Source organism: Triplophysa rosa, linkage group LG15 (assembly GCF_024868665.1).
Source record: "Triplophysa rosa linkage group LG15, Trosa_1v2, whole genome shotgun sequence".
Taxonomy (NCBI): Eukaryota; Metazoa; Chordata; class Actinopteri; order Cypriniformes; family Nemacheilidae; genus Triplophysa; species Triplophysa rosa.
Window position 1 is genome coordinate 23,864,547 of NC_079904.1, and position 13,083 is coordinate 23,877,629.

General features: G+C 39.2%; 2 protein-coding genes across 2 annotated transcripts; both read right to left on the minus strand.

The window, feature by feature from the left end:
* Positions 1-1,416: 1,416 nt before the first annotated feature.
* si:ch211-241j12.4 (uncharacterized) lies at positions 1,417-8,274 on the minus strand. The gene is made up of 9 exons (XM_057352303.1): positions 8,111-8,274; positions 6,943-7,017; positions 6,736-6,859; positions 6,550-6,649; positions 6,013-6,132; positions 4,691-4,807; positions 3,672-3,832; positions 1,819-1,965; positions 1,417-1,743 (listed from the first exon to the last, which is right to left on the minus strand). Exons 1-9 carry the CDS (start codon positions 8,127-8,129, stop codon positions 1,599-1,601), a joined length of 1,008 nt encoding a protein of 335 aa, XP_057208286.1. The 5' UTR covers positions 8,130-8,274; the 3' UTR covers positions 1,417-1,598.
* A 1,199-nt stretch (positions 8,275-9,473) lies between these two features.
* On the minus strand, positions 9,474-10,837 carry smim8 (small integral membrane protein 8). The gene is made up of 2 exons (XM_057352307.1): positions 10,572-10,837; positions 9,474-10,376 (listed from the first exon to the last, which is right to left on the minus strand). Exons 1-2 carry the CDS (start codon positions 10,719-10,721, stop codon positions 10,218-10,220), a joined length of 309 nt encoding a protein of 102 aa, XP_057208290.1. The 5' UTR covers positions 10,722-10,837; the 3' UTR covers positions 9,474-10,217.
* Between the last annotated feature and the right edge of the window lie 2,246 nt (positions 10,838-13,083).

The following is a 13,083-nucleotide window of genomic DNA, read 5'->3' on the forward strand; positions in this document are numbered from 1 at the left end:
TAAACATCTCAAATCATTCATCCTTAGGCTGAAAAATCTGTCACAGCATACTAGTTATGCTCTCACGTTGTGTGTGTAACGTTATAACCGATTAACGACAAGTGCCAAAATCCACAGACCTTCGAACATGATCAAGCAAACAATGACGACATCTTCAGGACGAAAAGTGAATTGCAGAAAATTTTCACAGCCTCTGGGGATTCCCAAATCGATATTTAGTTAAATTACAATGAGATTAGAATCTGAGGATGGATTTTTTACCCAGCCATTGAATGAGTGTACCTGCGAGACAGCTGTTTGCCGGCATGCTGTAGGTACGGGTCAGTTATAACATCAGTGAGATGAGCCAGCTTCACCAGCTCGTGCACTTCAGGACAAGAACTCCTCCTGAGAAACGTCTCCACTCCTCGTCTCCACAAGAGACCGTCTGGAGTAAAGCTGCTGTCACACAGACCCTCACGTCTCCGTGAGAGATCTGACAGGAAGGTTTCACACAGCACCTGCTTGTACCAGTCTTTACACTATTACAAAAATAAACCAGATCAAGAGTTACGGTTTAAAGTCATGCTGAAACGCCACAAATAATGTCATGATTTCATGACGAGGTGAAAAGCGCATACTCTGTTTAAGGTGTAGTGGAAGTCTGACATGTTTCTAAGTGTTTGGTAAAGTTGTTGAACAGAAGAACGGAGGTTCTCCTTCATTCGGTGCAGATCATCGACCCACGGCTCGCTGACATCTGTTAACTGAACGCTCTCTGATAACGTGTGGAGAACATCCTCAGCACGACGAACAAGAGCCTGTTAACATGAGAAAGACATTTGATCAGATTAAAACATGTGCGCACCCCTCATAGTACAATACATATGGCAGACGTCTATTTGGCGTCTGGAAGACATCTGCAATACGTCTCAAGAGAAGTCTGCTGTCAGACATCATTTAGACATCTGTAAGATGTTTATGATTTAGAACGGATGTAAAATTGATCCAAGATGTTTAGCAGATGTTTTCCAGACCTCCAGTTCTTTAGCTGACGTCTTACAGACGTACATGTGCTAGCTGGGACATTAGTCATCTATAGCACTGTGTCCTAACCAAAGACATAACCCTGATAGCACACATAAATCTGCATTGCGTCTATTTGACATCTTCAAGATCTCTGCAATACGTAGTTTGCTCAACTTCAATACGTCTCGGAGACATCTGCTTTCAGACGTCATATAGACATCTAGAAGATGTGAGCAAGATGTTTTTGATTTAGAATGGATGTAAAACTGCTCGTTTAGCAGATGTTTTCCAAACGTATTACAGACGTCTCCAAGACATGTTGCAGATGAGCCAACTACTGTATGTATTGCAGATGTCTGTGCAGACGTTTCCTCAAAGCTGAAGATCCGTTACGTACCATTGCATGCATGTATATTAAAGACTCGAACTCCAGCCGGAGACTTTCAGCTCTGTGAACATCTTCAGCCGGTTGAATCCTGTAGGGCTGAACCTTCTCTCTGTGTAGCACAACTATCTGCTCCTGAATCTGAAATCACAACAAGCTCAAATCAACTATGAATCTCCGCACTTCATGCATTTAACGGTTTTCATCACAGCGGGGAGAAGGTGTATAACGCTGTTTTTGTTTGAACCTGTTGAGCTTCTCTTTGCAGGTGGGCGACCTGAAGCTGGAGGCGGGGCTTGGAGAAGGCCTGTTGCCACAGCAACTCCACTTTCTCCACTGCTGCACTTAACCTGAGAGCGAGAGATGCTAAGTCTGTATAAAATGACAATGAGATCATGTTGGAAGTGTGCTCTGGTTGTACAAACCGGTTGTAGTTCTGGAGCATTTCCAGTGCGGTGAGAGAGAAGAGAATCGTTCCGGCCATCGCATAAAAACACGGCTCATTCTCAGGGAAACGCAGTTTCTCCAATAAACACTCACAGCGCTTCAGCAAGTCATCCAAACCAAGATCCCTAAAACATGAACGAGTAATAAAGACAATCTAATAAATACAGATTTTCATTCAGCAAAGTATTAGATCATCACTGTCCGACAGAAACCTGTGTGTGTAGCTCTTAAAGCAACATTAGAGAACTTTTGCTTACAGTTCCCCATGTGGTTGATAAGCGCAATTGTCTGATTTCAGTGTCGTAAATACTGTCGCTGTATTCCCTGTGGGCAGCGCAATACACGTGAATTTGTTGACCAAGCAGAAACCACTGTTACGTCATGTCACTTCATAAAGTGTGCATGTACTAAAGCACTCTTTTGGCTCCCATAGGGTTCTACTGGGCTATACTAATAGCTCAAACTAGATTCTGAGGTAGCAGCTGGTTGTTAGCCATTAGCGCATAGCGTGCTAGCTACATAGCACATTTGCAGTCACCCAAAACACAACGCATGAACGTGAATGTGTTTAGTAACCAACAAAAATAATTTTCTGTAGTTATATTTCCGGAAACACACTCGCAAACAGGCATTGAGAGCAACTTTTGACCATACAACATTTATTGTGGTTTGGTAGTCATAGTTTACAAGCTTAACACTAAATTTGTGACAAGGCGCGATCATGCTACACAAGCTATTGAGACCCGGCAAAATTGCTCTCTATCTCTAGTCTACCTTACGGTTATAAATTGTGAACCTGTAACGTTAGTGCGCCAATACATCTGAGCACAACCTAATTACTAATAAGTTCAAAAGTACAGAACAGTAAGATAAAATGTACATATAAGACTTTCAGATCCAGTAGCAGGAAGGCTAATGTTAGGTCTCCATCCGTTTGGCAAAACAGTTGCCTCTTGCAGCTCGCGCCACCGAGTGCAAGTCCGTCAGATATTGATTAATGTTCAGACTCGTGTCCGATCACTCTTTTCCTCTGGCTCTGCCATGGTGATGGTTTGGAGACTTGTGCTGAACTAGATCGTTTAGTCTTATTGTTAGCTGTTGGCTAGCTTCACCCAGGCTACGAGTAAAACATGTCACGAATGCCGTAAAGCAGGTGATGGGCAGGGCTTGTGTACCTACCCGCACACCAAAGTTACAAGTGTGATTTCAGTTTAGGTAGCAGCGGCAGTAAAACTCATCCAGTTAAGAGTTGTCCTACCACAAATAATTTTAGAGAGATTATTTTAGGGTCGAAAAACTCCATAGTGTTGCTTTAAAGATCCAGTGTGTCATTTTTAGGAGAATCTATTGACAAGTGCAATATAATAAACATAACTGTGTTCAGAGGTGTATAAAGACCTTACATAATGAAACGTCATGTTTTTATTATCCTAGAATGAGCTATTTCTGTATACATACACTGCGGGTCCCCTTACGTGGAATTCAACATGTTGTTTCTACAGTAGCCCTAAACGGACAAACTGCTCTACAGAACGCGTTTCATAAATGCGTTACATCATTCGGAAAAGAAGCGAAAACCTGTCAACATTTAAGTTCTGTGTCAGCCACTGTAGTGCTTCAAAAGGGAGGGGTGTAGTGAGCCATGGGTTGTAATTCGCAACCTCACCACTAGATGCCACCAACATTTTTAAAAAGTATTCAAACGTTGATCAAATCTTAATGACACATGGAACATCAAACAGCCCAGAATTCCGTTCAGCAAAGTTCCTGCGTGTTAAAGATAAGAGAATACAATCATGCCATCAAATGAAACGAGCAGAAACAGAAATACCTCCTGAGCTGCTGGAATCGAGCTTCGTTCACGGAGCAAAAGTCACGGAGCCGCTCAAAGTCTGCTGGGACCGGCAGCTTCGCAAGCGACTGCAGAGTACAGATACTGGACGGCAGTCTGTTCACCACACACAGAAACTCCTGCACAAACATGTCGATCTCCTGCACGACAACATGAACACGGTTCACCAGATCCAGTGAATCAAAATTCATAACTACTGAACTACAGACAAACACTTTTTTATTAATTCCCTCTCATGTGAGTCTTTCCTCACAAAAAGATGATATTTGTGAAATGTCTCCGTGGTTTTGTGTTCATCCAATGGAAGTCAATGGGGTTCGGTGTTTGATTGTCAACATTCTTCAAAATATCTTTTGTGTTCTGAAGAAAGAAACTCATTCAGGTTTGACATGTCATGAGGGGGAATAAACGTATAAAAGTATTTATTTTTGCCTGTACTGTCTCTTTAAGACCCGAAAAACGCTCACATGACAGAGCGAGAGAAGCGGGCGAGCTGAAGCAGAAGAGAGAAAGACAGCCTGCAATCCTTTCACTTGCTAATGATCTCAGACGATCGGCCTCCAGGGAGACACACAATAGAGACGCGCTCATTAAAACCCTCATCATACATGCACATATTAAACACACATCAACAGACAGAACAGAACCTTCAACCCTCAACATCTCTCGCCATTCTAAAGTGAGGAGTACAGACTCCAGGCCTGTGAGACTCGCCAGAATAATAATTATGCGGTTTGTGAGCGCTACTGCATTTACATGGATATACTTTTGGACTACACTTTCTCCAAAAGGAAACGTCACAGGAAAAACCTGAATTTGAATGAATGAAGCATTTCTCTAAGGGTTACGGTTTCATTTTTTCATCTTGGGAAAAACATCATCAGAACAGTACGGCGTGTCCTCATTTAGATAACGCAGTGTGTGGAAGGAACATGCGATTGAAAAAAAAGTTCAAGTAGACCTTAAAGATTAAGGTCTACAAAACCAAACACACTTACCTTAATGAAGTTAACCCAGCTGTCATGGCAGTACATGAGGTATCCTCCTAAACTACATGTTAACTGACTCCAGTCCATGAAGTTGGAAAGTTCACAAATATCCTTGAGGAAAACCCGCTGTTCAAATGCATAACAAAACAATGTTAACAAAAATACATACCTATAAAATCACAAAGGACATATCGCTGTCCTTACAAAACATCACATGTCCAAATTCACCATTTTTCAGGAAAAACGCTGCATTTAAGCGATTAAAAAGTGTAACAAATGAAGAGCACATTTGAATACTTTTTGTTTGTTAGATAGAAACCCAGCGACAAACAAAGAGTGACTAACAATAAGTTTTGACAAAAATAAACATGAAATATGGAGATACGAGGTTTCAGAAGGACGGTAGGAAGCGATATGAAACCGTTTAACCACACTTGCAACAATAAACAGTAACGTAGAACAATTTTCTTTCATGTTAATTTTTCATAAATCTCTTTTTTAAGTCAATTACTGACATTTCTGAAAAACGTTGCCTAACATCATTTTAAGCAGATAATGTTTTCAGTCCATGTTTTCAAAATTCACATACAAGTGATTCTTAACTTTTCAATAAATATCTTGAGTGACATGTCGGTTTGATTGTGTCTATTTTCACACTCAAAATAGTGAGTAGACCTTTAATTTAGAACAGGATTCTGCATATGAGCTAAAAAGAAATAATGTCAATATCGTTCATGGTGTGAACAAGCCTTTAAAAGGATACTTCACCCAAAAATAAAAATTCTGTCATCACCTAGTCATCCTTAAGTGTATTTATTGTACTTCTGTTCAACACAAAAGAGGATTTATTTTTTTAAATGTGGGAAACCTAACCGTTCTGGGGCACCATTGACTGAGTTTACTTTATCCCACAATTCTTGCAAACATCTTTGTGTTCATCAGAACAACAAAACTTACACAGGTTTGAAACATCACTTGACAGCATTTTTGGGTTAATAAATTCTGTCATTTACTCACCTTGGAGTTGTTCCAAATCTGTATAAATGTCTTTGTTCTGATGAACAGCGAAAGATATCGAATAAAGATCTAGAAAGATCTTGCCCCCCATAGTAGGAAAAAATGCATAGTTAGTCAAAAGTGCCCAAGAACTGTCTGCTGTCCTACATTCTTCAAAATATCTTTCTCTGCGTTCATCAAGACATTTATACAGATTTGGAACAACTCCAAGGCGAGTAAACGATGACAGAATCTTCATTTTTGGGTGAAGTGTCCCTTTAGGCGACAATTGTCACGTTTGTATGAGCAGGTGACTAACACAGATATGAACTCACTTTAAAGAGAACGGGTCTCTTCTGTTTGGAGCTCGGTGTCAGAAGTTTCCCCAGCTGCTTCTGAACAGATTTCTTCTTTGGTTGAACAAAATACACCGAATGAAAGATCCTCCTGTAGAACTACACAACACCAGGCATCAGCTGTCTGAACATTACATTAAAACACGTTAAACTCAAAGATTCAAGTGTACGGCATCTAAATATTCCATGTCCATATCAAGCGCATCATCCCGCCCGAGCTCTGTTATTAGATAACATCAGTCCTGTGACCCACAGCAGGCATGTGATCTTCTACTCGCTCTTCTACGCTTCAAGCACGTCACAAGAAAAACACTGGAGCCTTTCACTTCAAAACCAACATCATTCCTGCTTAATAGATATCATGAACTACTCTCTCGGGAATGTCTCCTGACAGACAGAAAAACACTCGCAAACATTTCATTTATTATAATACTTTGGTGTTAATGAATAGAAATGATCATTTTACGATCAAAGGCAGTGGGTCAGAGAGAAAATGCTCTCAGGGCGAGTTAATACCTCCAATCTCAGGAGAGTTTCGGTGATAAACTTCACGACAGTGACGTCAGCTTGTCTCAGATCAGCAACCACAGACACCAGACCCTCTTCTCCTTTCTTACTGTTCGAACACAAAATAAAGGTACAACACAAGTACACACACTGACTCTCGCTGTATTTGGTTGACGCGCATTGTACGTTTCATACTTGTGCAGACGCAGACAGTAGAGTATAAACTGAGACACCTCCTCTCCGCTGACCTCCTCGGACAGTTTCCATTGAGTGTCCGCCGGAAACATGACCAGAGGACATCCGTGCTGATCGAACGCACCTGTTCACATTCACACACTTCGTAAGAACACAACAGACCAGAGTCGTGACAGATCTGTCAGGATCATAGAGAGGAAGATTTACCGGGGAATATGACCGCTCCAGACTTCAGCACATGATCCGCAGGCAGGGCAGGGGACGGGGGAGACCACCAAACCTCTGAAATAACAGGCAAACCACTGGACATTATTCATCTGTGACGGGCCTTGAAATTAAATTAACTACTAAAAGATCACAAAACACGTTTGTATTATGTAAGGTTGAAAACATTTGTTCCAGTTCATTTCATTTTTGTTTGAAACCACGATTGAATTTTACAGAATCTATGTTACAAAGCCGCCTGATCCGAGTCCGTCGTACCTCAGGGTTGTGTCCTGCACATATTAAGTTATATAGCAAATACAGCATTTAAACATGTATTATTAAAATGAAGCCATGTATTTTGTAAACAACTTCATTTAAAGAGACGGTTATGTCACCCAACCTCATGTCTGTGGTGTCACAACAGCATTGTGTCCGTAAGTGAAAAGTCAAATTACTTTTCGAAATGTCGTCATATTGCCTTTTACTGGATATGAAGCAAATTTTAAATGAACTACTTCAAAAGAACAGTCACCAATCTTTATATTTTTTCATATTTGAGAACATTAATAAAAGAACAGCGCAGAAATGAAATTCGGGGAAAAACTACGTTTTATTTAATCCGTTTTTTCAATGTGCAGAAATTCTCTCGTCTTTTTATCAAGCAGCTTCTTGAGGTCTTTTAACAATTTTTTAACTGGACTTGTTGGCTTATTTTTTCCTTATCAAATTCATAAACAATTGAATTCAATAAAATTTGTTTTTTATAAAAGAGTATGGTTTGCACAATAATATTCCACAAAAAGTTCAAACATTCAGACACGTGCCTTCAAATCAAAAGGTTTTCAAACTCACGAAAAACACTCCAGTCAAGCGAGTAAGAACGTTGAAACAGCAATAATGCTATAAAAACAAGCAAGCATTTGTACATGTCCCGTCACTTCAGATGAAGAATGAGCGCCTCATACTGCGTGTATTCCTCTCGTGCGGCGCGAGACGCTTTTCAACGCACAGTAACACGCGCAGCACTTGATGCTCGATTATAATAATACCATAGTAATTAAAATAGCACACAAACTACACTTATGAGCACTTAATAGAAGGCCTTACATTTTTTTTAACAAACAAGTGACTGATCACGAGCTCAGACTGATGCTGTTGGTTTGTTTACCTGCGCGTGAGCTGCTCATGTTCACGGGACAGTTGCCATCAAAACTCTGAAAGTAAACGGTACGTTACTCCAGGAAACTACATGAGAAAGTCAGTGTGCAGCAGGCGACCAGCGAGTGTTTCCGCCATGTTGACCCGAGTCCGGTGAGCATCTCACGGCTGAATGATCCCGATGAGCCGCAGCCGGTGCAACGTATTTATAACCTGTGGCGGGCGGGGCTACGCGCCAAACTCCGCCCACTCACAGGCACGTATTCCAAAGACTTGATTGGTTGCATAAACAGTCAAATCTATGGCTGGAACATAATTTATACACAAAGTTACAAACACATACATATATAGACCACTTTGCAACACTAAATACTGATCCACCGATTTTAAATCTTACACATATGATTAAATCTTACAAGCTTGTTGCTTGTAATCTTAGTTTGTTCAACTTCATGCAGTGTTAAAAAAACTAAAACAGGACGTTCTTCTGGATCAGAGTTGTTTATTATTATCATTATTATTATATTGTTGCCATTAATGTTTCGTCGTTTTTGCCACATGAACTTTACATTCGGTTCTACTTTATGTTACTTGTTCTACTTCATATTACTTGCGAAAAAGACAAAGCACAATTTGCAAATGGCTACTGGCTGAAGTAAAGTATCTCAAATAAAATTACTGATCATTTCAACATTGGCTAAATTAAAAGCGAGACTGATTTTTTTCATTTACTTTGATTGTTTTCTTTAATGTGAAATAAAAGTTCTATAGATTCCTGACTGATCCCGTCAATCATTCCCAAGAGTATACTGACAGCCGTCTACATTTCTCTTACAACAACCCCCCCTTCACCCCGACCGCTCCTATGATTCATTTTATTCTATTCTATAGTCGTGAGGGTTAGCTCAGAGTTCAGGCCGAGTCTCAGAACCAAATTTGTTTTCTATTATTTTCTTCATAAAGACTGGATGAGCAGGTGAACTCATGAAACCAGCAATAAACCACCCTTTTAAATTTACCTACACCTTTAAAAAAAAAGATGGATTGACAGAAATATACAGTAAAATAATAGTTTTTGTTCCTGTAAAATTGCTGGATATAAGGATATATAATAAATAGTTTTCCCCGTTTTTCTTGTAAATGTCCTGTCTTTTTCTGTAAAAAAAAATATTTTTCAGGCAGCTGGGCGCCAGAAATAAACTGTAAAATAATCCCTGTAAAATGACATGTTTTCCCTGTTTTCTTATACATTTTTTTGTGTGTCAGTTTACGTTTTTTGAATGAATTTCAAAAATACATAAAAAACCTGTGAAATGTTGACAAAAGGCACGCCAACAAGTTAGCATTCATTCAATGCATGTGAGGTTTATTTCAAAAAGGTTGAACCAAAAAAATCATTCTGTTCTGACATTTCTTGTGAATTTCTTTTCCTTTTTGTGCTGTAAAATAATCTTGTTGTTTCTATATGCCTTGACATTGTGACTGAGAATCATGTACATTTTTCTGAATTTCTGTTAATGTCACATAACTTTGTGTCATACCGATCAAATGCATAGCATTCATTTTTAGTCAGTCATCAAAACGGTTATCATAGATTACATTGGGAAATACTGACACTTATAACTGTCATCTGTCTTGTTGTTCAGTGACATGAGGACTTCTCATTCTGGTGCTGATGTTGCCATAAACATTTACTTCTGAAAGATATACTTAAGATTTTGAACAAGTGACAGGCTTTTGCAGGTAATCCATGGCGCGGTGCTGTTTGTACAAACAGTTCTGAGCAATGCACTTGTTTTGTGATGTTAAGGACTCAAGAATGCACCGAAAGCGGCTATAAATACAGCAACATATATATTAAAGACAATTTAGACTCTGATATACGAAAGGCCATATAAATACCATGACATTTCTTCTTCATTCTGTGTTTGTTGATTTAGTTACACATAACATGAATGTTACAGCGCACAAAAACTTTCAGCAACAAATGTCATTGTAAACAGTCAGACAGGATTCATTTATTCTTTGAGTCTAATAATGAGAATAAGCAGCATTGCATAACGTAGTTTGATATACTAGGAGAGTGGAGGTGAGTGTCAGTAGTGGTTTAGTCTCCATCAGTCCCATCTGGAGGTTTTTTTCCTCATGTAAGTCTGTCCATCACTGTCTATGGCCTCATAGAGCTGCTGGTCTCTGTCTCTGATGGCGTGAAGATAGCCCAGATACCCAACACACAGACTGATGGTCACCAGCCCGAAAAACATCACCGGCTTATTCTGCAGGGAAAATAAAATGTTCATGTTGTTTATACAGACAGCTCACTAGACTTCGAGAGACGGTCCTGTTTGTTCAAGGTCAATAAATCATGTCAATCATTGATGTCTTTAGCCTACTCACTAGAAAGCGCAAAACAACCCCATCAACAAAACGTAAGTTGTGCGGTATAACGTGACATGAGTGAAGTGACTCACAGGTCTGATGAAGAGCTCCGGGTTGACAGCACGGAACAGTGAGGTGGTTTTAACTCCCCGGAGCCCCGGACTCTTGTAACCCGCCTCCCGCTCACTGACGCCCGGCTTCTGCGCACCTCCCGTCCCGCTGTCGTCCGCTGCTCGACACATCCTCACTGCGGTTATCAAATCCCTTCAGTTCACTTCAAAAACACGAGAGTTATTGTCATATGCAGGAGGACGACATTTTGAACAGACAGACGACGGTTAATAAAGAGAACGCAGCAGGTTGAAATGCGGCAGAGAAACATCGCAGCGCCCTCTTGTGTTTGATCCTGTGTGAAGTTCTGTAGTAAATAAAGCAACGAGAATTGTTCAAATCTTTGACCTATGTCATTTTTGCAAAAAGGATTCATATATTTTGTTCATTTTAGTTTTTGTTTACTATTTTTTCTTCTTTTTCCCTGTATATTGTTTTGTAAAGGATGTCTTTACATTTTTGTAATAATACATAAATAAATAAAAAAGATCTAAGTATGACATCAAAGCATCGCGAGAGCTATTTTTACATGAGATAATGCAGTAGAACATTGAAGCTAATACAGTAAAGGAAAAAACACAAATACAAAACAATTTGCCAGGGCAGCAGAAAAATAAAACACCTCAGGAGGACACAAAGGATTAAAAAATCTTTGAATTTGATTTGAATGAATCCAAATATATTTCTAAATCATCTAATGAATAAAAAAAAGAGAGGCTTAGATCAAGTAATTGTTTGCTTATGTATGTGAAATTGAGGGTTAGTTTTGAATAGTCAAACCTGAGATGCCGCATTGGCCACTGAATCGTGGGTCGCCGTCATATTGGGAAGGGAAAGAATGCCCTGCCTACGTAAGTAAACGGGGCAGCTGAGGGTTTTAATTGAAAGAGTACCATAACGTCACATTTCTCAGCCGATCGCAATGCTTTACAATCTACGTGGATCTACATGATCAGTTTTTATACATGGAAGGTTTCTCGTTGTCGTAGGAAATGATGAAAACTCGGCCTTGTTTGTCTTTCTTTAGCGATGTGGTTTCTTCAGTAGGCATATGTAATATCTTACAGTGATGTTAGGTATTAGGTAGACATGATGTTGAGATGTTGAGCACTGTGAAGAGAATCACAGCACATTTGCCCTTTAAAATTTCACACCAACAGCTTTGGGGCGTTAAAGGCTGTGGGCACATAAAGGAACATAACGTTGCCATTATTGTTCTTTACAAAAGATTCTTGTTAGGAACTTAATGATGTCATCTGTGTCAGTTCGTCTTTATTCGGCATGCAACTCATGCTACATTTGCAAATGAAGCTGCATGGGTAAACCTTTAAAAAGTTGTGCTTTCTTTCAAATAAGTAATTGAGTCAATCCAGTTCACTGTCATGTTTTTTCGAGCAAAACGGGAATTTCAGGAAGAAAACGTAAAATGTATTCATGGAAACAATCTGGCGACACTTTATGACAGGCTGAGGTTGAGAAAGTTATGTTCAAGTTATGTTTTCTAAATAAAAGTATATTTTTTATTAAACACACGCTGATGAATCATTCATTGTAAGTGTGTGCATCAAGACACATCAGTTTTGATCTAACGAACACCGTCAACCACGCATCTACACTCTTAAAACTAAAGTTGCTTCACCATGCCATAGAAGAACCTTGTTTGTCTAAATGGTTCCATAAAGAACCATAAACATTTTCTTTCAAAAAAGGCTCTTCAGATTATAAAAAGTTATGAAAGAGATGGTTCTTTAAAGAACCAAAAACGGTTCTTCTATGACATCGCTGTGAAGAACCTTTTAAGCACCTTTATTTTTAAGATTGTAGTAAGATAACAGGGACAAAGTTGAATTGTCTGTCTTTGACTTTATTCAGTGTCTCTCTGTTGGTAACAAGATAAGTGCTTCTGATCTCATCAGTAATTCATGCACAGGTTATTAAAACTGCATGTGCACCTGTGGTGTAACACAAATGTACAGGTTTGCATATATCTGCAGTAAGTCACATTAACATATATCAGTACTTATTGTTAAACAAAGACGCATAGCCCAGCTAACAAATATCAAAGAGTGTTCCCTAAACAAGCCATTGCACAAACATATATTACAGCGTTTGTGCCTGAAGACGGGAGGATTTCTGCTGTTCTCACGGTTAATGAAAGTGGCTTATATACACACGTTTTCACATGTTTCACTTTACTGCAGAAAATACTTTTTGAGTGGATGAGCTCTGTGTGGATATATTCTGATCTGGCAACAAACATAAGGCTGCTATAAACAGGACTATCCATTACCTCAAACAATAAGAGAAGTTATGGAAATATTGACTTACCAACATAAAACAAAAAAAGGGAAGTTGATATCACGGATATACTGTATATGAAGAGTTTGGTTCCAAAATGAGACATTTATTGTGTATTCCAATGAATATCAATTAAACTGCCGTTGGTTTGTTTTGATTTAAGCCATAACTTCAAAAATACAGCTAACTAACACA